At 37.7% G+C, this 23,557-nt stretch overlaps 1 protein-coding gene across 10 annotated transcripts in view; it reads left to right on the top strand.

Moving 5' to 3' along the window:
- Window positions 1-21,526, top strand: part of CADPS2 (calcium dependent secretion activator 2) — a 278,668-nt gene extending 257,142 nt beyond the window's left edge. For all 10 annotated transcript variants that reach the window (XM_051609547.1, XM_051609537.1, XM_051609587.1 and 7 more), the window contains 2 exons: window positions 17,040-17,144; window positions 20,552-21,526. In XM_051609547.1, the coding sequence (XP_051465507.1) occupies window positions 17,040-17,144; window positions 20,552-20,722 (276 nt within the window). In that variant the 3' untranslated portion in view covers window positions 20,723-21,526. The remainder of the gene's footprint in view (window positions 1-17,039; window positions 17,145-20,551) is intronic.
- The last annotated feature ends 2,031 nt before the right edge of the window (window positions 21,527-23,557 follow it).

Raw genomic sequence — 23,557 nt, 5'->3', positions numbered from 1 at the left:
TAAGGGCTAGAAGGCATTATTAAAATTGTTACAAGATTATTATTACTTGAAGTAGTAATTTTTCCACTGTGAGTAGTCCAGTTTTATTCCATCTTTTGATTTTGAATATGTTAATGGAGAGAATTGAATTGCTGTGGTTTGTGACTCCACTGCAGACGTAATTTCCCTAAATAAAGAAATTGTACTTATCAGTGCCTGCTCATATACAGAAAGAGGCCACTTATGCCAGGTACATCTATGGGTTTGACTGGTACTTTTGTGGAATGACTTTTAGAATTTTGTTTTATGGATTTTTTAGTTTGAGACTTATAATTTCTTAAAGATGGACAAACATTTATTGAATTGTTGAACTTGATTTCAAAATTCTAATCCTGCTTCTGCGAGTTATGAATAGTCCTCTTCCTCATCCCCAAGGCCTACGCATTGCTAGCCAGCCTGTAGCTCCACGATAATTTCCCTCAGCTTCAATACTGTCTTCCTCAGCCTCCCTCCACTCATTCCTTTGCCCTGATTCCTCCTCTGTTTTTAGAAATTATCACCTACTCAACCAAAATTTTCCTTATATAGGCTCTCCTATAAGACAACAAGCAGCACTCTTTGGTAACTCTCTGCTCAACTCCTGACCACTAATTTAAGTCTGGTATGCCCCTTTATGAGTTGTCTGAAGGATCAGCTGGAGGCAGCTGAAATTGTACTTCTGTGTAAATTCAAAGCACTACACATGTTAAATATGTCTAAATTAAAAGTTATTTTATTATAAACTTGGATCAGTGTATATAACAATGGTGTCAGTTGCTTTATAATTATGTAGGAATTTGAACTGGGAAATAAGTCATCTTTGGCACCGTGCAATGCAATTTATTACAAAACAAATTCTGGAACATAATACAGACTTTGAAATGTATTTATTTGTATATCATCTCCTAAGTATTTTAGAAAGCTTTGCTGGCACTTTCATTTAATTATGCAAGTTACAGCAAATGTTTTCATAACAGCAATTCACAGCCTTTAGTGTGACATTGCAATTGTGGCAGTCACAGAAGGTCCCATAACGTAGACTCTCAGCCATGGTATGTCATGTCAGTGTTTGTTGTTTGTTAGACTGGGTGGTCAAAATGAGACTTATCTCTCAGATTTTTTATTTCCAGACACTCGTAGGCAGCTTTACAAAAAAAAAAAAAAAAAAAAAAAAAAGAAAAAAAAAGTATCATCTGTTGTAATAAGCTAAGTGCTAATATGTGTGAAAAGAATGATTTTATAAAAGCTTTGATGCCCTGCAGGGGTAGAAAAATTATCATCCATCCAGCTGGCACCTTCACAAAGTACTAAAACCGTATTAGCAACTTCTGCTTCAGTTTGCTGTTGCACTGAATCTGCAAGCATATGTTTCATTTTCGATGTTCTGGTTTTTTATTTTCTTTGGGGTTATTTTTGCTTATGTTGTAATTTTATGTATATTAATAAAATTACGTGCCTAAGGCCAAGTCTAGGTCTCACTGGAGAGACCATGTTGACTTTGTTGGTGTAGTGGGATTGGACCAAGCCTTAGGCTGTGTCCATAGCAGTAAATGGGCCAGAGCCTGGGCACAGGCCTGAGTACTAGCAGGTGGTCATCCCTACCGTTAAGTCATCAGTATAGTGCCTGTGTGATTTTGGAATAAGTCAATTAGCACTAACCCAAGGACAAAGCCTCAATGTAATTGGGTTAGCATGCATTGAGGACCTTTTCCAAGTTTGATTTCAGCAATCCAGCTTTTCAGCACAAGAAAACCTCTCCTGAATAGGTGCAAAGCATGCCGTAGCACTCCTGTCCCCTTTTACTCAGTAGTGTGCATTGTATGCTGTCATGGCCGAGGCTTGTAGCTGTAAGGAAAGAAAAAAGAGGAACACGATAAGTTTTCTGTGCATCAAATATCTATCTGTATATTTATTTTTCTTCATATGTGGTGGCTTCACATTTCTACATAACATCAGACTAGGAGATGGACAGAATCGGTCAGAATTGGCAGGGTTTTGTGTAACAACTTCAAGCCATACTGTGTATGCAAGAAGTGGTAGTTATAAATACAGGATAGGGCCTCAGACACTATTTTAATGCAAAAATGTGTACTTACAAACTATTTATGCATGTATTTAATTTACTTGATTCAGGGCTGTTATATACTGATGGCTATTACAGAGACCCAGAGAACAGGATGTATCGTACAAACTCATGTACACATCAGAAGATCTTTTAAACTGAAGAATAGTATTGATACAAGTAAAAAAGGCTGCCAGTGGGTCACAAATACGTTAAGGCCAGAAGTTGGAAAATCTTCTATCTGAGAGCTCTCAAACAACTGAGTAGACAAAAAATGTGCATTGTTTTACGGTAGTACTTAATAAGCCTAGAAAAGCACTACCATGCTATACAGGATTTGAAAAATCAGGAGAATGGAATTTCAGTTTGAGGTATGAATCTTTACATGTCAGAGAGGCTCAAATCTCCAGGGGACTTGAAAAGAAAACCGGGCTGCTAATTTTTTCTGCACTGTTTTTAAACCATGTAAATCATGCTATTCTTCAGTACCACTGCTGATCATGCAGCAGAACCAAGGTGGGATTGCTGTCTTCCTTTCTCTGAATAACTTGCTCCTGCTAGCACAGTTCTCTACAAGGTCAGTGTACTGTCTTCTTGTCCTCAAATTTATCCACCAGATTTGCAGTTACAGAGTTTTTTTCTTGGTCAGTTTGTCAGAGACATTTAGGACTTTTTGATTTCTTTTGTGGTCTTGGCCATGGTCTTCTTCCTAAGATCAGCTGAGAATTTTACCTATCAAATTCCTTCCTGTCAGAGGAACTCAGGACATTTATCTCCTACTCCTATGCTGTAGAATCTTATAGTTGTGGGGGTTTAGCTAGCTTAGTTTTTTGGGGTTTTGTTTGTTTGTTTTTCAACACCGAAGATCTTTAAGAGCACAAGAAAGGTTTTGTAACCTTTTTGTAATGCATTTTGTGGATGGTCTGCTGTAGCTCGGGACTAAGTGTCTGCTGTGTGTTCATGATTTCTGCAGGCTTAATTTAATGAATGATCCATGTGATTCCTTACCGCTGAAATAAACTAAGGCGATGATGTTAACCTTGGGACGAGTTTCTCTAATGAACTCAAATAAAGCAAGCTTTGTTACCATTTATGCTGCAGTGACTCAGGTAGATTCAATATATAACAACTAAGTCATGGAGACAGGCACTACAGTGCTTGTTTAATGATTACAATTTTGAATTACGATTAAAAGCATCACCCACTGAAACATTTTTACGTTTAATCACTTAAATCAAGAACTCATTTTTCAAAACAATTAGTAAAAGTTTTAGAAACAAAGTTGCACTTTTTTTTTTTTTTTTTTTTACCAGTGCTTGAAAAATACCTATTTTCAGAAAAGGCTGTAAAAGTAGCAGTTGGAAAACAGAAAATTTTATAAAGATAATCTGCTTGATGTATTATATAAGAACATTTGTGCACCTTATCAAAGGACAGTGCTGTGTATCCAATCACAAAACTAACAGATGTTAAAAATATCCAACTATGAAATTCCCATGGGGTCTGGTTCCACATTATCAAAATCAGTGGGAGTGTTACCATTAACTTCAATAAAAGCCGTGGTTTTAGTATCCATAAATATGCCAGGTTATCATCACTGACTAGACTTAGAATTATGTTTCTACCTGGATTTTTAAGATGGAACTAATAAGTCTTCCTACTCTTGAGCATTTTAAATTAAATTAGTCTTATAAGTTAAAATCTTTCCTTAAAAACAAAATCGGATTTTGCTAATGAACCCCAGAACTGAGAAGATAAGTCATTTTGCATAAAACACTGCATAAAACATCAATGCAATACTTACTTTCTATAGTAATATAAGGTTCCTAAGTGCCCCTTGGGGAGATTCTTGCCTTCTTGTCCCTGTTAATTGCACATGAAATACGAATATTCTTGTCTGAACACAGAAAAATTTAATTTCAAACATTTTCCTTTCAAAACCCTTCTCAGATTGTTTGCCATTAAGATCATTACCTTATAGGTTATATTTGTGTTAGATCTGTTGTGAAAAATTGAAGGTATATTATTCCAATTTTATCAAGACTGTATATGCAATGAAATCTTTATGCAATAATTGCTTCTTTGAGAAATAAAGAAAGGTTTGAGAGGACAGTTCTAACACATCAATGTGGTACAACTTAAAAGTTTTCCTAATTTGGGGGCTTTAATTGCTGGCAAATCTACCATAGGTCAGCATCAGCAAGAAGGTCTCTTCGCTCCTTTGTAGAGGAAGGCACCTGTTAGCAGATGTTGACTTTGGCCCTGATTGTCCATCTCCTACTGGTGTTGAGCTGGTGTGGTGTGACTGAGCAGTGCTGTCGACTTCACAGGGACTGCTCACAGAGGTGAATGTCCTCGAGGTTGTGGCCTCATGCAGGGTAACAACTCCGCATGCAGTGTAAGAGATGTCAACAGCAGGGAACTCCTACAACTTCCTTTGGAGTGCAGAAAGACTGGACATCTTTATGAGCAGTATAAATTCTTAAGCATTCCAGATTTACCTACCTGCTTTTGGCTTTCGTATTGCAAAAGTTCAAATGTGATGTGATACTCTTTTTCTGTTGATAAAAATGCTTGTGTTTTGTCTGGAATGTGAAGTAAATGCTGCTAGTGTTCCTAAATCACAACCATTATAATCCTTTTCCATTAGTAGCAGGGATGGACGATTTAAGTTCAATAATGTACTTGAGGTTATTTGAGTTAGTGATTATTCTCCAAAGAGTACTATGTCATGTACTTCATTCTATGCGTAAATGGAGACATGAAGTACTCATCCAATTCATTTCTGTTTGCCCTCATATCCGCAAGCACATTTTTAGCAAATGCTTTCTTCAATTGCATTATTTCTCTTCAGTTTTCTGACCTTTTACCAAAAAATGCATTTAAAATGCGCAAATGCTTCTTCTCCCTGGCGAGTGAGTTAATCTTCAGCTGGTGTGGCACAGCTAAGAGGAACACTCATTTTCAGTGCAAGTTTTCTGTAGTGCCAACTCCTTGTGCTGTCCATGTCTACCTCACAAGCACCATTACTGTAGTATTTAGTATTCAACAATGTTTTTCTAGAAAACTTCAATTGTGACTTCTTTCTCATTCTTAAATTGCTTCCTGCCACGTTAATTTTAATAAGTAATCTTTACTTTCATTGTTATGTAATTATTTGCAAGTGTGTGATTTGACAAAAGATCTACTTTTTGTTCTAGATTATATGTCAAGACACCTTTAGCAAGTTGAGACTAAGTAGGACTAGTTAAAAGCCACATTTGAATCAAAAGCTGTGTTTGTATTAACCTCTGAGAAACATGATAGGACCATGCCTAATTACTTAAAAGAGACTGAACAAAACTGGATTGTAGCTTGTTGATCTCCTTATTTCTTTGATAACTCAGAATAATCTTCAAGAAATATGTGGGCTTTTTTCTCAGATTCTTGAAATTTGATCACAGTGCAAAATTGTCCTTTGGCACAAATCCAGAAATACACATCTTTGCATGATGCACCTGGACATATGTGGCAGGTCTGGTAGAATCAGCTAATTAACAACACAGGCTTAAACAGGCACCTCATCTGGCACTGTAGTTAGTTGCCTGATGGTGCTCAGCAGGATTTGGTAGTGCTTTTTATTTTTCTATCCTAATGGTCTGCTGCCCACCTAATTTTGCCTTATTGTCAGCCACTACTTACCGCAGCTTGAGGCCCTCCCAGGAGGCTAAATTATTATCAAAGGATTAGGGAGATGTAGCCTTGCAGCTCTGACATTTCTGATTACTTGTCTATGCCAGAACACTAATTAGCTGTGACTAATTAAGAAAAATGTTCCTGCCATAGAAAACCATTTAAAAGAACTGAGAAGTAGAAAAGCAATTGAAAAGCTGAGCAGTGCTCAGATTTGCCGATGCTCTTTAGATTTTCACCAAAGTCTTAACTCACCTTTAATTATGTCTAATATTTTTAGGGAAAATAGAAAGCTCTTGATATGAGAACTACTCTGCAGTTTGCTCTTATCTAAAGACATTCCTATCATTTTAAACCAGTTTGTCCTGCCTTTTTTGGTGAAAGAAAGAATTTTAAAGGAAACTGTAGGCAGTGTCACCAAATGTGGACTGAAAAAGTGAACAATATTAACATGCTCAAATATGTTAAACTATTCTGCAAGGTGGAAACAACATCTTCCAAATTTACTGTTCAAAATCTTTTCAAAGTTTACCAATTATTCCTGATCTTTTCAAGTAAATTTCCCCAATTTCTGAGATAGAAACCTCTATTAAAAAAAAAATAAAATACAAAAAACCCCTAAACCAAAACAAAACAGTTCATTTGAAAGCTGAAAAATGTAACCTCCATCTGATTTAATATAGTCTAAAAGTTTTGCTTGGGGTTTTTTGTTTGTTTATTTTCTGGAATATGCTGAGAAAAGGAGTGCCCACTCTTGGAGGGTGCTGATTATGCTGCTGTGAATTCAGCAAAGCTCAGTGCTGTTGAAATCAATAGGACCACAACACACTTAAAGCAAAGCATGTGTTTCAGAGTTTGCTGCTTCAGGATCAGAATATTCAGCACTTTGTAAGCTGTTTTACACAGTAGCTGAGAGTGTTTTCTCTAGAAGAAACCATAGGACAATGGCTGGTTTTGATATGTTTTTGATATGCTACATTTCTCCACTACTTCATTTTTAATGCCATTTTTAATTTATGAATTTCCATCTTGTTGGGTACCAAACAGCTCAAAAAATATATTAAAAGGGTTTTCTCATGACATTATGTATCCAGGCTGCATTTAGTATTAGTGGAATGGATGTCTGACACCTTTTTCACACTAATTCAATCATATTATTTAAATCCTCCCAGCAGGGGAGTAAGAAAATATGAAATAGATATTCTGATATCTTGCTATAAGAGATCTGTGAGTATAAAGGGGAAAAATAATTATTTTTCAGGAGAATAAACTTTATATCCTACTATTCAGAATTTCTTGTGCTGTCCTATGCCTCATTTCTCTGACTCATGTGAGCAGCTCACTATTTTGAAAGAAAAAAAAAAATTTAAAAAAAAATTGCTGTAAAAAGGAAATTTAAAATGTGCATCATGAGTCAAAAGAGGAAAAAAAAAATATCCCAAACTCAAGATTTGAAAGCCCATCTGTTTTTTTTTCTGAGGGAATTTTATCAGTCAGGAATGGAACTATAAGAGGTTTTTGCTTGTTTGTTTGGGGAGGGGCTGTAACATTGGGAACTTCCAGTACAGTTTCCCCATAGACATTTCTGGTCTGTACTGTTCATTCATTTATTTAACTTAGTTAAATGCATCTATCCATCACTCACAGTATCCATTCACTAAAAACAATAACAATTTTGTCAAATAAAAGAGAACTCCTTCCAGCATCCAGGCACAATTTAGTCCTTTAACCTTTTTATCCTGCTAGGCACAAAGTAGAAGCATCTCATTCCAGGCACAGCATTTTTTTTCTTATCTAGATGGCTTGAAATGTGTCTAGCAACTTAATGAAATCAATTGAGCGTGAACAACTATAAAAATATAAAATAGCACAGAAACTTTAGATGAGTCTGTCAGTGAGTGTTAACTGTGGCTGCAGCTTTCACATTTTACACAGTCAAGAGAAATCAATAAGGATTGTACCATTTATATTGTCTTATCTAATGTTTCTTCACCATGAAGTGCCAGGCACAAGCACCATCTAGGGAATATTGATTTCTTGATGTACTGTAATTCACACACATATAAACAGCAGGAGAACCTTGTGTTTTCTCAAACCTTACTTGCGGGTTTGATATTTATACTTGAATTTTATTTGGGTCAAACTTAGTTTAAAAAGGAAAATCAAGCAAAACTCTACATAAGTCTTCACAGACACACAACTGTTGCTCATATTTCAAGAAAAATAGTTCCAGAATCCATAAGGGTAATCTATTTTTACTAAAATGTGTGTGGAATAACAAAAAGAGGTTGCTGTACTGTAAATCAAAATAGTGCCAGGTGAGGATGCTGCAGAGTGCTCTGGTAAAGTTAGAGATACATCAGGGGAAAGAGCTTCTTGACCTGTTTGATCACAGAGAACTGAAGCTTTAGTGCTGATTTAAATGTGCCAAGTGTGGACCTATATAGAGTATTTCCTTTAATGATTTTCAAGTGTTAAATCATACATTTTCTTGATTTACACAGTATTGACTATGCTTTGTACTTATACTGTTCTAAAAGTGTTTGCAATGTGCAGGAAAAACAGTACAAATAATTAATAGAAAAATCAGCTTAAAAAAACCAACACAAAACAGCAAAGCAATGCATCTGTAAAATCTGCACAGCTGAAAGAATGCACATGGGCAACAGGGTCAGAGATGGAAAGGGACACACAAGGCACCTGCCCAATCCAAGGACACTTTCTCCAAAGAGATGAGGGGAGGAAAGAAGAAAGAGGGAAGCAGGAGGCTGGACCTGTGCTTCACATTAGTGCTTCTCAGTGTGGTGCCCAATCAATGTGGCATAGGAGAGGAGTGGCTACAGCACTGTGCACCTCCCTAGCGACTTCACAGCTGCATCCAGCCCAGTCATATGCCACTACAATAACATACAGAGTAAACAGTTAACAAGTCAAGATTGCTGAGGTAGAGAGAAAAGAACTGCCTGTAAATATTCACCCACAGGAACCCAGGATGTTTTAAATACTCTAATCAAAATCTGCATGCAGCAGGGAATGTAAATAGAAGACTACAGGACAAGAGCTACTAACATTGAGTTAGTACCTAAAAGTTACAACACGTATTTTTATCCCAGCTTTAGTCTACCTCACTTTTGATACAAGGTAGAGATATTAAGAGTATAGTCACAGGAGAGATGCAGCTCACAGGAGGACTGTGCTACCTCCCTGAATCCCCTCTGCTGGTGCATCACTCCAGGGAGTCATGGATGACTGGACAAAAGCAGACATGGGTGTCTCAATTACATGACTTAAAGGCAGAGTGAACTAACTAATGTTACATCTGCATTTAGGATGACTGCTCAGTATTTGTGCATGTAAGCACATCTCTAAGGTTTGTAAAAGTAGTGTCTGATAGCAGGAGGCTGGTGTTACAGCAAGTAACAACTTAGTCATTTTGCATTATGTTCAGTTGTCTATTTTGAGGGTCCAAGCTGGCTTTCATTTCAAGGCCACACGAGTGATATTCCCCAATCTGTGCCTTGGAGGATGTTTGCAGATATACTCAAGTTACAGGACAACACACCATGTAGCCAGACTGACAGTGTTTGCTCCAGAGAGTTCTAGCACCAGAATTATCTATGGAAGTACTGTTCACAGATGCACTGCATATCCAGAGTGGAGTAGGGAAACTTTGTGCTGTTAGTCTCTCACAGTCATGAGCACTATGTTAGAACCTACTGTTTAAAGTCAGAACAGCAACATTACATATGTACAGATACGGAAGGATGTTATTCATATTTAATTTTACAAACTTCCCAAGGCATCTACAATATGTGAAGAAGCCAGCAAACAACAAAGGCCACAAATGCTATGAAGTAGCATAAATATTGTAAATTGCTGTTTAGCAACCAATATATAATGCAGGGAGAGACAAGTACTATGTATTTTGTATTAAATGTGTACATTTGTTTGTGAATCGGCAGCAGAATAGACAGCTTCTAATTATAAGCCTAAAATATGAAAAATTGACTTTCATCCTAAAAGGTAAACTTATCATATGTTAGATGTTCTTCGTTATTTCAGAACAATATCCTTTTTGCCTAGAAGTTTCAAAGATGTTTAATATGCTTTTAAATTATCCCCATTTCTTCTCATTATTGATTTCTGAAAACTAGCCTGCCTGATTTGTTTCCTTATATCACCAAAATACCTCATCCAGCAGATGTTCACTTGTTTGTTATCATGAGTCCCACAGAACAGGGTCTTTCTGTCAAGTTTGGGTTCTTCTTCCTGGTGAGCTCCATTCCCTTTTCTGCCAGTTGGGAGTGACAGTAGGAATCCTTCATTCAAATAGGCAGGGAAGAGACTGACTAGAGACTAAAGTGTTGTTTCATCAGTTAGCCTTTTGTTAAAGCAAAATGTTTTTTTGAGCTCCCTGAGGTTCATTGGAGTAACAGCACAAAAAAGACAGAAGGAAACCCAAGGAAGAGCCCCAGTGGAGGGAAGAAAACAAGGAAGAAAACCTTTCTTCCTTGGCCAAGTAAGGATACAAGAGGCAAGTTAATAAATCTGCTACAATCATACACACACCCCAGAAAGAAAAAAAAAAGGAGGGGGGAGGAGGGAAATGTTGTTTGTACCCAGAGTTTGTACTTTGAAATTACCAAGCTAGAAGTATGTAGTGAAAAAGCTTAGTTTGTTTGTACTGCGTGTTAACCCCATAGTTCCAAATAGGCTAAATACGTGGATTTTCCACTTGTGCTTAGTTTCATCTTCATTTCTTTCCATTTTCCTTAAATCAAAATTACTTGGGAAAAAAAATTGCTAAAGGAATAAATGAAGTGGTATCATAGTGACCCCCAAAACCAATAGTATTCTTGAACTTTGTAAATGTTTAAGAAAATGCAAAAGTAAGCACTCTGAGCCTTCCAGGTCTAATGTCTCCATATTAAAGGATATATACTAGGACTGGATGAAAACTAAAGCACACTAAAGTACCCATTCAGTTTTAATATTTGTATTGATTGTGTTCTATATGTTTTAAATTACAAAGATGCATCCCTATACAGTAAGTATATAGGAAGTGAACACATCAGTTCAATCAGTACCCATAAAATGGAGAGACAATTCTATCTCTCAGCACAGTCATAATGTCAGTAGTTACCCCCATATTCATTTTACTAGGAAATTTATGCCACATACATTTTTTTCTCCAGTCATAGCAGTGCTTTGCTTCAAAAGGTGGAAATTTTTTCATGTTTCAGAGAAATAATACAAACTTCTTTGATGTCCTAAACAAAAAGGTTACTAGCTTACAAATCCCAGAAGCGTTAAGGTACCTGCAAGAATAGCCAGGCTACAAGTGTACTTGAAAATTGTATTGTATCTGGAGATGCTAGAATTTCTGTTTCTACAGTCAAGGGCCAGCTAACTGACCATTTCTGCCAACTGATTCTTAACATCTCTATTGTAGGAGCTCATCTCAGTAGCGTATATTTCTCTGTTGATTCAGAATAATAATGTTCACACACACACAGAAAGCCACTTTGCATGGATGTCTTATAAAGAAATTCTGGATTTTGGTGAGAATATTTTTTCAGGGTTGTCACTGTAAGCATGGGTACTCATAGTCAAACTTAGCTCAGCTTTTTATGTTGTGCTACTGTGAGGCTATGGGAAGCCATGTCCTTGAGGGGTGTCACGGAAGGACAGGGGTTGTCGGCTGCCATCATGAAGCTACATGGAGCTGATAGCAGGATGGGAAAGCTCTTGCATGAGAGCTTTCTCTCTTAGCTATCTCCAGCTTCTGTTCCTTTGTTTTCCTGGTCAGTGACACAGTTATTCTCACTGGATATGTGTCTGGATGTGTCTCTCAAACCGATGCACATCTATGACCAGAACAATCTAGAAAAAAAGAGTCACTGGGGGGATCATTTTTTCTTCTCAGGGGAGTGAAAATACAGGAGGGAGTGATGGGAGGGCACTATGTCACTAGTCAACAAGTTCCATTCTACCTCCATTAGAAGAAATTGATATTTTAACCAGTTCATAAATTGCCTTTGTCAGAAACCAGAATTTTCTACGTTGATACATTAGATTTTCTGTTTATGTCTATCTAGAGTTGCCTTAACCTTCAGAGGTTTCTCAGGCTTTCTTAATCAAAAGGCTAGCCAAATCTGAGGGAAAAGCATAAACATCTTACGCAAAGTTACTTCATGGCTGCTTTTAGTTTGCAACTAAATATTTTTCACTTCTGCAAAACTATTAAGGTGTTTTGAATGTTAATTACTTCTTCTGATTTCATTTCTTATTTTGGTGTTCCTGTGTGTACACACCTTGTGATCTGTCATGATGGGGGTTTTTTTGAAGAGTTACCAGGGCTTTCCAGCCTTCAGAAGACTACATGAACTTGTCACTACTGGGGTAAAAATCCTCATTTAAGTGGGTGGCTTCTGTACCTAAACTTGAAAATATAGCTATAATTTCTAAAACTCAGAGTGTTTTCAAAGACACTACAAATAACCCTTGTTTCCCTCATTAACATTCAACAAAAGAAGTCAGTAGAATTATTCATATTTTACAAAGAGGGAAATAAATTTTGAAACTTAAAGCAGGAACTGTTTTCTAACTTTTGCTGTTTGCATTTTTCTGGAATAACTTATTTATTCTTTTGTCATTTAAAACTTTTTTCAATTGTTCTAAAAGTTCCTTGACACAGCTACCAAAATCTGGAAACAATGCAGTAGCGTTGCCCTTTAATGAAAACTGAGCATTTTAGCATTTAATATTGAATATGCTCATGGTGTTTCTTACGTAATTTAGCTTTTGCTGCCTTTGATGTGCAATTTCTTCAGTAAGAGTATCTTCTGTTATTGTTCCTGGTCAAAAAAGTAGTGCTGTAAGGAGTAAAAGCATCCCGTTGTCGTCTGAGCAACTCAATTCCTGATCAACAGTGCTCTAAGCACTTTGGTAGGAAGATAAAATGCTGTTCCCAGAAAAACTGTTCCCCTGCCATATTCAGCAGAAAAAGCATTTTGACAGTGCCAATTTATCAAGAGCAGGCAAAATATAGAAACTCGATGGGGTCTTGTGTCTCAGGCGTTAGGGATACCAGACCTAGGAGGACTAAAGCATTGTGTATTCTTATGTATTGAGCCTCCTTCCAGGTGGCAAACAGCTGCACCTTCTTATAAAACTTCAAAAATAAATCTGAAGTGCTTGCTTTCAGCCAGTAACTGTTATATTTAATTGAACCATTCTGCAAATGTTATAGCTCAGGCACCCAGAAAGATGGTGAATATTTAATATATTTGTTTTGTATTTCCATCGGTCAACAGAATAATGAAATTCCTTAACTACTTCTCTTTAACTTGCCTGAAGAAAGCATGGTATGTTGCTAAATCGCTTTTCACTGGCCCTGCCGAGAAACAACTTTAATCCTTGTTAGAAAATTGCAGAGTCTGGGCCTGACAAAGAACTCATGCCTGGTGCATTGTGAGCGCTGGGAGCGCGGCAAGGGGAGCCCTTTACAGCTGCGTGCCTCCAGCCCGCCTCAGCTGGACTATTTAGGCCAGGAGGTTTGTCAATTCCTCCCAACAATGGAGCGAGTTTTTCAGTGCCTGTAGCCGCGCCAAGCCCCGTTGGGGATCAATGCTGGCCATTCAAGCTGCACCCTCTTTCATTGCTTTGGTTTGTTAATTTAAGACTAAAGGTCTGCTGAGGGGGTTTAGGGTGTTTAAGAAAGCTGATGAACTGTTTAAGAAATCTGATGAACTGAAAGCGTTTATAACCCTGGTGTGGCAACTATTGGCACTGAGGGAGCTGTGTCCTTGTTGACCCTCTCGTTATTAAAAATGCACAAGTGCTGCGCTTCTCAATATTTCAACACTCTTTCATTGTCAATACCACCTTCTGAGCCCTTCAGCTTGTTGCTTGCTCTAAAGATCTTCTTAGATTGGGTTTGAAAACTTCACCTTAAACACTAGATTAGACTGATGTTCTGTTTTCCGTGCTCCTGTTGATTTGTTGAACCTTCCCAGGGCTGGAAAGCAAGTAGCAGCTTGATGGGGAGATGGGCTGCTAATATGATTTACCAGTCTACAGTCATGCACAATAAGTGTGAATAAATACAGGGGTCTCACAGAGTCAACCCTAGCCTTTCCTTTTCTCTTATTTTTTACTTTAAAAGAGGTATCTCAGGAAAATGAAGTGAGTAATGCATGCCCTTACAGGAGCTGGATGAGCGATGAATAAGAAGGGGGGAAAGAAGGAGGCAAACACGTTTTTGTTAAAGTGGTTGGCTGCTGTTATGTGCTGATGTGAAAAAAATATATAACAAACACTTACTGCCTTATTCTCACAGCAGCAAAGAATAGGGCACTAATACCATATCATTGACATCTGCAAGAGTCGTATTGTCCTTTCAGTGCTATTGTTAGTAGCGGGAAAGTGAGTTTTTCTTAAAAGCAGTTAGAAGGATTTTTATTTCATTATTATTACCTAAAAACTGTAATGTCAGGATCGTTATCTAATTGCTGAAGCTCCTGAGTTTACAATACATTCCCATAAGCCACAGCAGACGCATCCCTGCCTCTAACCTGCTCACGGTTGTCAAAATGTGTGGCCTTGGTTTTCCACCCCTGAGAGGCATTTTCAGTGCCATGCATTTTAACAGGCTCCAAAAGAAGTGGCGGGGAAATATTTATTCTTACAAAGTCCAGCAGATTTATGTTTATGCAGCTTCTGCATATGCTAAGAGCTCAAAACTAGCGGTTATAAGGCCAATAGTGAATAGAAATGCTATTCACAAGTACCTTTGGGAGGACTAACAATATGCTGGGTGTGATTGACAATTCAAAATAAGAATACATCTTTTTCTAGTGTAATAGCAGTCATACTTTTCCTGAGCAATGTATGTTGACAGAGGAGCAAGTACCATATTATAATTGCACAATCCCCAAATTAAACATTTTTATTGAAAGTTTAGTGTATTAAAACTAGTCCAGAAAACATTTTATACTGTTTTCATTCACAAATTTGAGTAGCAAAATTAATTCACTCAATTTTTTTAGCTTTGTTTTCCATGTACATGAGCACACCACAGATATGTATAGTCTTATTTTTACTGCATATATATATATATACTCCATAATAATTAAGTTACTTGACTGGGCTTTAAAACATGTTTTGCTAGAAAACTTGGACAAGGTCTATTCTCAGGGATCTGGTACCATTCAGTGGTGTTGCATGGGAAAACCAATCACAGAATTTTCAGTCCTGTCTGATTTGTTCATGTGAATAAGTTTGAGCCCCTTCTGCTTTCTACTTGGTACAAACCAAATACATTGTCGATGTGTTACTGGAATTTTTTTTATGGTGGAAGAGTATCAGCTTTGAGAAAACTGCTACTAAAATTATCCTCTCTGCCATGATTATGTTCAACAGTAACAGATACAGTTTGAGTGGTAGTATAAGAATTGGACTCATCTACTTACAAATAACAATAAATATTCTGGGTAGCATGCTTAGCATATGAATTGTTATGTTTATTAGATCGATAGGCTTCCGTCAGTGAATAAGATCAACTGTATTTTATTTTCTAGACATCTGTATACTTACAACACCTGTCATATAGTTTACAGCTGCCACTTAGTCACAACTCTGTCACATAAAAAATATTTTACAGGTACTTACAAAGGAACTCAAAACCAGCATGAATGTTTGGGGTAAAATAATGTAAATAGTATAAGAATGTCATGCAGTGATAAAAAAACATTGTTTTATGGATACCAAGTAAGTCCCACATTTTGTTGAATAACTCAGACTACTTGCAGCTATGTGCATTTTGTGTGGTGTGTTAATTCACTTCTGCAAAATAGTAAATTAATAGGAGAAACTCTAAAAAAATGTAAAAGCATTTTTCCCCAATTATTTATAATTAAAATACATTTTAACACATTAAATAAAATAAATTGAAGTCATTATATAAAAATCCCATTTCTTATTTCAAAAATACATGATATTTAGAATGAGTTTAGAATGTGTCCTCTAAGGAAAAGGTATTTACCTACAATGTATGTATTTAAAGCTTTTGCCAGAGACCTTATATTTTTATTAAAGAATTCTGGTTTTGTCTGCTGTTATACCCAGTAGCCAGTAATTTGTCTTCATTTTTTCAATATATATTCTCCTTTATTAAGGTAGAGATGGCTCGTGAGACATGTTAGTTAGATCCTTCATGTGAATTTCTCCACTATATTTACCTTGCCTAACATGCTGCGTTTTCAGATATGCACAATGTTTCCTCTCTTTGCATATCTGTGCATCTTGTAAAGACACAGGAAATTACATTAGAAAATAATTTAAGCCTCTTCCCTGTGGGGAAAGAGGCTAGAAACAGAACTACCATGAAAACTCTTCTAATCTCTCACCGCTAAAATGAAAAAAAAAATCCCTTCCTTTTTACAGTTTGACTAAATGACATCTGGTTGGTATCTTAGAGGAGGGAGAGGAAAACTGTTACGTTGAGTAAAATCTCTTTTAATCCAGTTAATGTGAAAGAACTATTATAGTAGCTATTTGGATCTGAGCAGTTTTTTTACAGTAACACGGATACCAACAGCAGAGAGCTTTTTCTTACCTCATCCATTTGTGCAGCTTTGAGTGAAAACATACTCATGCCTGAAACACAAAAAGGAAATAAGTTAGGCTGTAATTCTAATTAGTAATTAATGTAAAACAAAACCTTAACATGTATCTTTTGGGAGGGGTGGAGTGGTGTTTTGGTCATACTTAAATAGTTTCCATGGATTTCTGTTTGTTGGGGTTTTTTTTACTTAATACAGAAGCAATTTAAAAGAAAACAGCAAGACAGACTTCATATTCTAAGTTTGGTGCCCATTTTCCTGTTTGGATTGGAAAATCTAGATATTGCAAAATCTTTCTCAAGTTGCCAGATCTGTTTTTTTTCTCTTGCTTTTTTAGCTGTCAGTTCTCTCATGTAATTGTGTATTCAGTATCTGTTCTTACTGACAGAAAGCAAAGCACGTAACACTATTTTGCCTGAAAATGTTCTAAATGAAAGATAAAATGGCATGTAATTCATGTAAAGAGCAGTCTAGGTCAAGTTATTTGGTTTCCTACTGACCTATGCAATTCTCATAACAGGAAATTGTATCACTGTTGACTTTTAAGTGCTGATCTGTGATAATTTCAAAGTGTTTCATTGCCTCTCATTTCCAAATCTGTTAAATTAATACTGCAGGCTTGTTTGGTGTTTGTTGTTGTTTGTTGTTGGTTTTTTTTTCAGCAATGGTATAGCAACTCCATGAAAGTCATATGCATGTGGTTGGCTGATAGATTAGACCTTCAGCTTCACATCTACCAGCTGAAGACTCTCATCAAGATCGTGAAGGTAAATAAAATGTGTTTGAGTAAGACTGCATTGTACAGAGAGAAAAGAGATGGAGTATTAACATGGGTAATTCCCTAAAAGTAAAAAAAACATATAATTCAGATGAAGTTGCAAGCTTATGTAGTTTTGGGTTGGGGTTTCTTTTTTCCACAGTAGTTGCAGATTCAAGAATGTGATCAGTTTATTAAGTCCTCTAATGTTAATTATATGTGCACTGGTAATTGTCATCCATTCTGAACTCAGTGACAATTATAATTGTTCCAAGGGATTTTAACAGATTACTGCTATCTGCACAGCAATGTTGTACAGTATTCCTAATAAATTATTGTTTGTCACTTCACCCATTTTTTTTTCACCTTAATGATTGCAATATCATTTTTTCTCCATTTTCCCTCAATCTCCTAAAAAGTAATTATTGTCTCTTTTTTATGCACGTGTGACTACTAGGTTCAATTGGAAAACAATATTCAACATATTAGATAACATTTTCTATTCTTTCATACTCTGGGATAAGTATCAGCAGAAAACCAGTCCCTCCAGTCCAGTCCTCAGTCATTTACACTGGGCAATGTCAAATACAACTGAGCAAAGCGTAAAATACCTTGCAATAGACAATTACGGATTAATCTACCATAAAAAAAATTCATCCTACCTCCCTTTCAGGTCTCAGTTAATACCCTTAGGGAAGAGATAGAAAGCCATTTCAGATTTTATTCCTTTAATGTCTGTCTTGTTTAACTCTGAATATTCTTGTTATCTGTCTGAGTGTGGAATAAGAAGCACCTGTTGTCAATGGTGATCTTGATGTTTTCAAAATATTTTCTCATTAAGTTCATGCTAGATGGTAAAGTCAGAAGTATTTAACTTGTGGGCACTAGAATTTCAACTGCAACTTTCAGGATTCAATAGTTGAAAGGAAAAAAAAGAGAGAGATGCAAGAAAACAGTCAGAATAGTGATGTCGTCATGGCTCCCTGAACCACCCAAGCTTAACTTTACTATTTTTGACCTTAACTGATTTCTTTGGGAACAGGATTTGGCTCTTAATTATGTTACGTGCCAATATGGTATAAGCAGTTTGCTATTTGTGGTTGACGTGAGTGGCTCTTGTGAAAGATTTCAAGCTCTTCTCAAGTGAAGGTAATCATCATCTGGGGGGAAAAAGTGTTACAGGATCTAAAAACCCAGTGCAATCTAAGAGTGGGAAGACTTAAGTTATACCGGTTCAATGTCACCTGGAATATTACAGGAAAAGTCTCCTACAGAATTGAAGTTCAGGTGAACCAGCCTTCCTTCTGCAGGCTGGCACATTGGTTAGCCTTGTTCAAAAGAAGTAGCTCCTGCTGACAATGGGAACACACCAGCCACAGCAGGAGCCTTCCTGTGCCCATACAACTTGTTTGCTTTGCATGTAAATTCCAATTGTGTCATTCTGTGGCACCTTCTGTGGGTACAGAAGATTTAATAAGATGGTGTAAATCATAAAGGTACCAGTCAATGTACTGGCAGATAGAAAATCTTGTCCACTTGTATTTTGATGGTGAACATGGTAGAACTGGAAAAACTGGAACTCATCCACTGGGAGGCTGCTGGGAAATATGAAACAATGGTTCAAGTAGAGTGTCGTAAGAAGCTTTCACTACCACAGCCCAGCTGGGGAGGGGCATGTGGGGAGGCACGGTTCCTCCAAACTGAAGAGTAAATGGGGGAACTTTCTCTGCTTTTGAAAAAAATGAGAGGCTGTGTTGCCTCTGTCATCTCTTGGAAATATTCAAAAAAAAAGAAGTAGGTAATTTTTAAGGGGACATGGTAAGAAATAGATTAATCTTTAATGTTTGGATGCAGCAAAGGGAATGGCTTTATTTAGAATGACCAGAAGAAAAAAATACTGCTTGTTCCCATTAAAGCCAAGACTGAAGAATGGTGGTATAAAAGATGTTTGAGGCACATGAGGGACATGACACGTCATGAGGCAGAGGGACTAAAGAGGACCAAGGATTAAGAGGAAAGTTAGAGAGAAATGAAAAATTAACCTTGGAAGTGAACATTATTATCCTGCAAAAGTATATCAGGAGAAGAGCAATGACTGAGCCCCAGAGTGCTGGTCTGAGAATGGGAGGAATAGAATGTAAAACTCAAAGAACCTGTTAACAACATAAAAGGAAATTGAATGCACAGTGTTATAAAAAGGGAATGCAATGGTGACACTTGAAAAAGACCAGACAGGGTACTCACAAGAGTGTGTGGGCAAAACATAAGCTGCATCTATTGACTCTGAAGTTGACCTATGAAATTCAAATAAATCTCAGTTGCAGTGATTCAGGCAAAGTTTAAATACTAATCACAGTGATAGAAAAAATTCTCCCAGCTGAATGTTACCCTTTTTGAGAGGTATCTTTGGCAATTCTTGATGTACTGAGTGAAACAAGATCAGCTCTTCTTTCTTTTCTTTCTCTAAGGGTTGTGCACCATCTCCTCCAGCAGAGAAATGGGCCTGATAGCCCTTAATTATTTTCTGTTTTCTTTTTCCTGTAGTCTCTTCCATAAACATTGGGAACTCATAATAACAGTGTACACAGAGTGAAAAACTAGCTAGATCAATTTGTCTTTCTTAAGCTTTTTTTAGGCTAACTTCAGGAAATAGTATTTCAAATGTGTTACAACTTAAAGAAGGTAGAGTAGATGATTTTCCATATGCTGACTTGAACATAGCAACCATGAATAAAACAATTCCACTCAGAATTCTTACTTGATAGAAAGCCAACGAAGAAAATCATCTCTGCTGGTTCATAGGAAGGCTAAAGACACAGGAAACAAAACTTTCTCAAGTGAAAATGGAAAGATGGACATGTGAGTCAGAATGTGAATGACTTAGAATGTAAATTAACTGACTGAAGTAGTCACCTGAAAAACATTTACATTATAGACATCATAATCTATATTTTATTTTATTTTTCCACATTTGGCATATAAATATAAAGATAAATACAAATAAAATCATATTATGGGGAATGAGTAATTTATGTATTCTGTGAAATTACAGTGCTACCTGTAGCCAAATTCATATTTAAATATGCAGTTAGAAAAATTCTTTGTTCATTTCTTATTGAATAAATGAAGCAAATGGAAATTACTGAGAAACTAGCATACAGTTTTAGAAATGCAGTACAGCACACAATCTCTTAAAGGAATGACTGTGCAAGTGTAGCTTGTAGACTCTCTAGAGTTTACAGAAACCTCATGCAGCACAGAAACTAAGACCACAAAACCTTCAGCAAACTCTAGGTGATAGGTCTCTAGCTGCAGGAGGAGCAAAGCTGTTTGCTGCAGCTAGAAATGGCCAGGGTATAGTGAAAGACTACTCAGACTTGCTTGAGTCCAATTGAAGATGTTTTATGTTTGTTGCAGAAAACCTACCGAGACTTCAGGTTGCAAGGTGTGCTGGAGGGAACGCTGAACAGTAAAACCTACGATACCATTCACAGCCGTCTGACAGTAGAGGAGGCCACAGTCTCAGTCACGGATGCAGGAGGACTTCAGGGCATTACTATGAAAGACAGTGATGAGGAGGAAGGATGATATTATTTCACCAAGTATTTGGATTTCAAGGTTTGATGGTCTGAGGGTGGGGGTAATCTTTGGCTTGGGGTTTTTTTGGTAACTTGTCCTTGTAGTTGCAATTAGAGTTCTGCCTTATGATATAGATGCAGAAATGTAATTTGCTCCATTAAAAAAAAAGAAAAAAAAAAAATTAAGTTTATCAGAAGAAAAGTGCCAAGGACTTTTTGAGAACAATGGTTGTAGCATATTTTAATGTATAGCTTTGCTTAGAGCTGCAAGAACACTGGCATGGAGTTTGAGTTCCACTTGTGATTTCGTTTCTCTCCCTTTTGTTCATTGCCATTTGTTCTTGTATCTCCGTCAGATATTGATGTCCTGTGCAGAAAACAAAATGTGTGCCTCACTTAAAATCCAATTATACAGGAAATCATTCTTGGAATAAGTCAGTGCCCTAGGTAAAAAAACAGTGTAATTTCAGGATTACACTTTGTTTACCTTTTTTTTTTGCTTAATTTTACATTATTATGGGATGTGCATTAAAAAATTTAATCTTATTTTTTTGTGTTTTGAGGTTGGTATGTAAGTAGTAAGACTTCAAGGACAGTCAAACACATACAGACTACTTAGGAATATTGTTGTGTCTATTCATTTTGCAAGTTTAAAGATATCTCATCATGTTGGATGTCGCTAAGCTTGCCATCAGTGTTTCTGTTTCTGTGAAAAAATTCAGGCAATAAGAACACATTTTGTTGTGACCACTTCTGTATCTACCCAAGTTTGTATAGAATTCTACAATTAAAAGCTGTTTTCAATATTTCAAACCATTTGAGCTGTTGTATGATTCCTCATTATAAGAAGTTTTTTGAAGGATTATTACATTTAGTTTATATAGTTATTTATAGCAAATATATTTATTTTGTAGAGCAGATAGAGAAATAAATATAGAGAAAAGAAATACCAAAGAACATGATGCCTTGATAAAGAAAACAAACAAACAAACAAAAAACCTCTCACTGGCAGATGAACAGACAGTGCCTGCTGCCCATTTTTCTATGAGCTGGAAAGAATTCAAATTTCCATCAGTCAGAACTCACACAACTTATGAAAAATGCAGTGGAATGTTTTTTTTGTTGGTTCGGTTTGTTGGGTTTTTCTGGGATAAGGTAACTATTTCATGGGTTTATGTAGACAAATTTGAAATGAACACAGATGATACCCAAATAATTAATCAAGGTTGCTGAGGGCCTTGTTGAGGCATAACATTATACTTGAAGAGCTTCACTGACGGACTGTTGAGGATTTATGGGGCTGGCGTGAAGTTTTCCTGCAAGAGCAAATCGTAGGACTTCAGGGGTCAGTCACAAGCATGCAGGGCTGCAGGAACTGAGAACGAGAGCTGCAAGGAGAGTGCTTTCAGCATGCTTGGAAGCTTGGCCAAGCATGGAAGGGCAAGTTATGCTTCTTCCTAGCTGTCTAGGGAGAAACCCAAAGTGTCCGTTTTTTCCATCAGCAAACCAGCCTCCTCATCTGCGTGCGAGGTGAATTCAGCACAAAGGAAGAAATGGAAGCTGGTGGGGCAGACGGTTCTTCTCAGCTCTTTGCATCACGACTGAGCACTCTCCCAGAGGTGCCTGGGGAGCCTGGGATGGCAGGGGTGCAGGCTCCCCCTACCCCAGGATGCCTGCAGCTGCAGTTAGTGTGTGTTTTGGAGAGCAGCAGGGCAGCAGACAGCTGCAGTGGGGCAGGGGGGCTGGAGGGGGTGGGCAGGACACATACAGCGCATTTCCCTCCATCGTTTTGCCTTCACGCTGCCAGCTCTATGAGTTGGAGGAAGCACAGTATTTTCCACCATTCCCAGGCTCCCAGACAGTTTTGCACTTTTAATTTTGACAGCAGTAAAAGACTTACATATCCCTTTCCCATCACTCATCCTAGTTGTGCTGGTGCATGGAAGTTGAAGGCATTTGAAGGGCCAGGTGGGGCTATGGCTGAAACCCAGGCTCAGTAAGGTGCAGCTCCTCAAGCCAGGAGCTGAAGGCAGAGGGGTAAGGAGGAAGCCAGGCTGCCCAGTGGAACACCCAGCTCCCAAACCAAATGAAGCAGAGAGATCAGTGCCAGTCAGGCCCAAGGGAGCTTTGTCTCTGCAAAGATCTCCCTGCTTGCCATCTCCCCACCATCTGTAAAATCCTGAAACCATACAGAGATGCCTGTGGAGAATCCAGTTGTAAACAGGAGGCAGGTGTCACCACGGTGGCCCTGTGGTGCCTGCTGAGGCCTCCTGGTGCAGGGGCATGCCAGCTCCATGCAGGGCTCTCCCAGGAAGAAGGCCTTAGGTTAGGAGATTTTTATGGTTCTGCAATTACCCAAGGGTAGGAAGCAATATCAAAATTGGATGTTGCCTCTGGCAAGTCACCAACAATGTGGGGACCTGGAGTGGCAACTGGAAACACTGAGACAGAAGTGGCTGTCCTCAGCACAGCCCAAGAGGTGATCAGTCCAGTTTTCCTTCGGCAAAGACCAACCTGGTAGTAGCCCATCTGCTCAATCCCGCTGACCAAAAACCCTGTGGGAAACATACAGGTTTACCCTCACCTCCCCTGTGGGCTTGTCCTCTGTCCCAAGTTATCCTCACATCAAGAAGAGTTTCCTGGTAAGGCAAACAACTCTATTGATTTGGACAGAGTAGGTTATAGTAATTTCATCTGTCAAGGCCTCAAGCACTCATAGATCAATATGGTCCTGGTGGGTCTCACTGGGGATCCCCAATCACAGCCTCTGCCCAAGGACTCCATCTCAGCTCAGTCCAAGGCTGCCAGTCTCTGCCCCAGCAATGGAGTAGGAATGCTGGTATCC

Source organism: Apus apus, chromosome 1, assembly GCF_020740795.1.
Source record: "Apus apus isolate bApuApu2 chromosome 1, bApuApu2.pri.cur, whole genome shotgun sequence".
NCBI classification, from domain to species: Eukaryota; Metazoa; Chordata; class Aves; order Apodiformes; family Apodidae; genus Apus; species Apus apus.
Note: the sequence above shows the minus strand (reverse complement) of the source record. Positions and strands in the feature narration are given on the sequence as shown.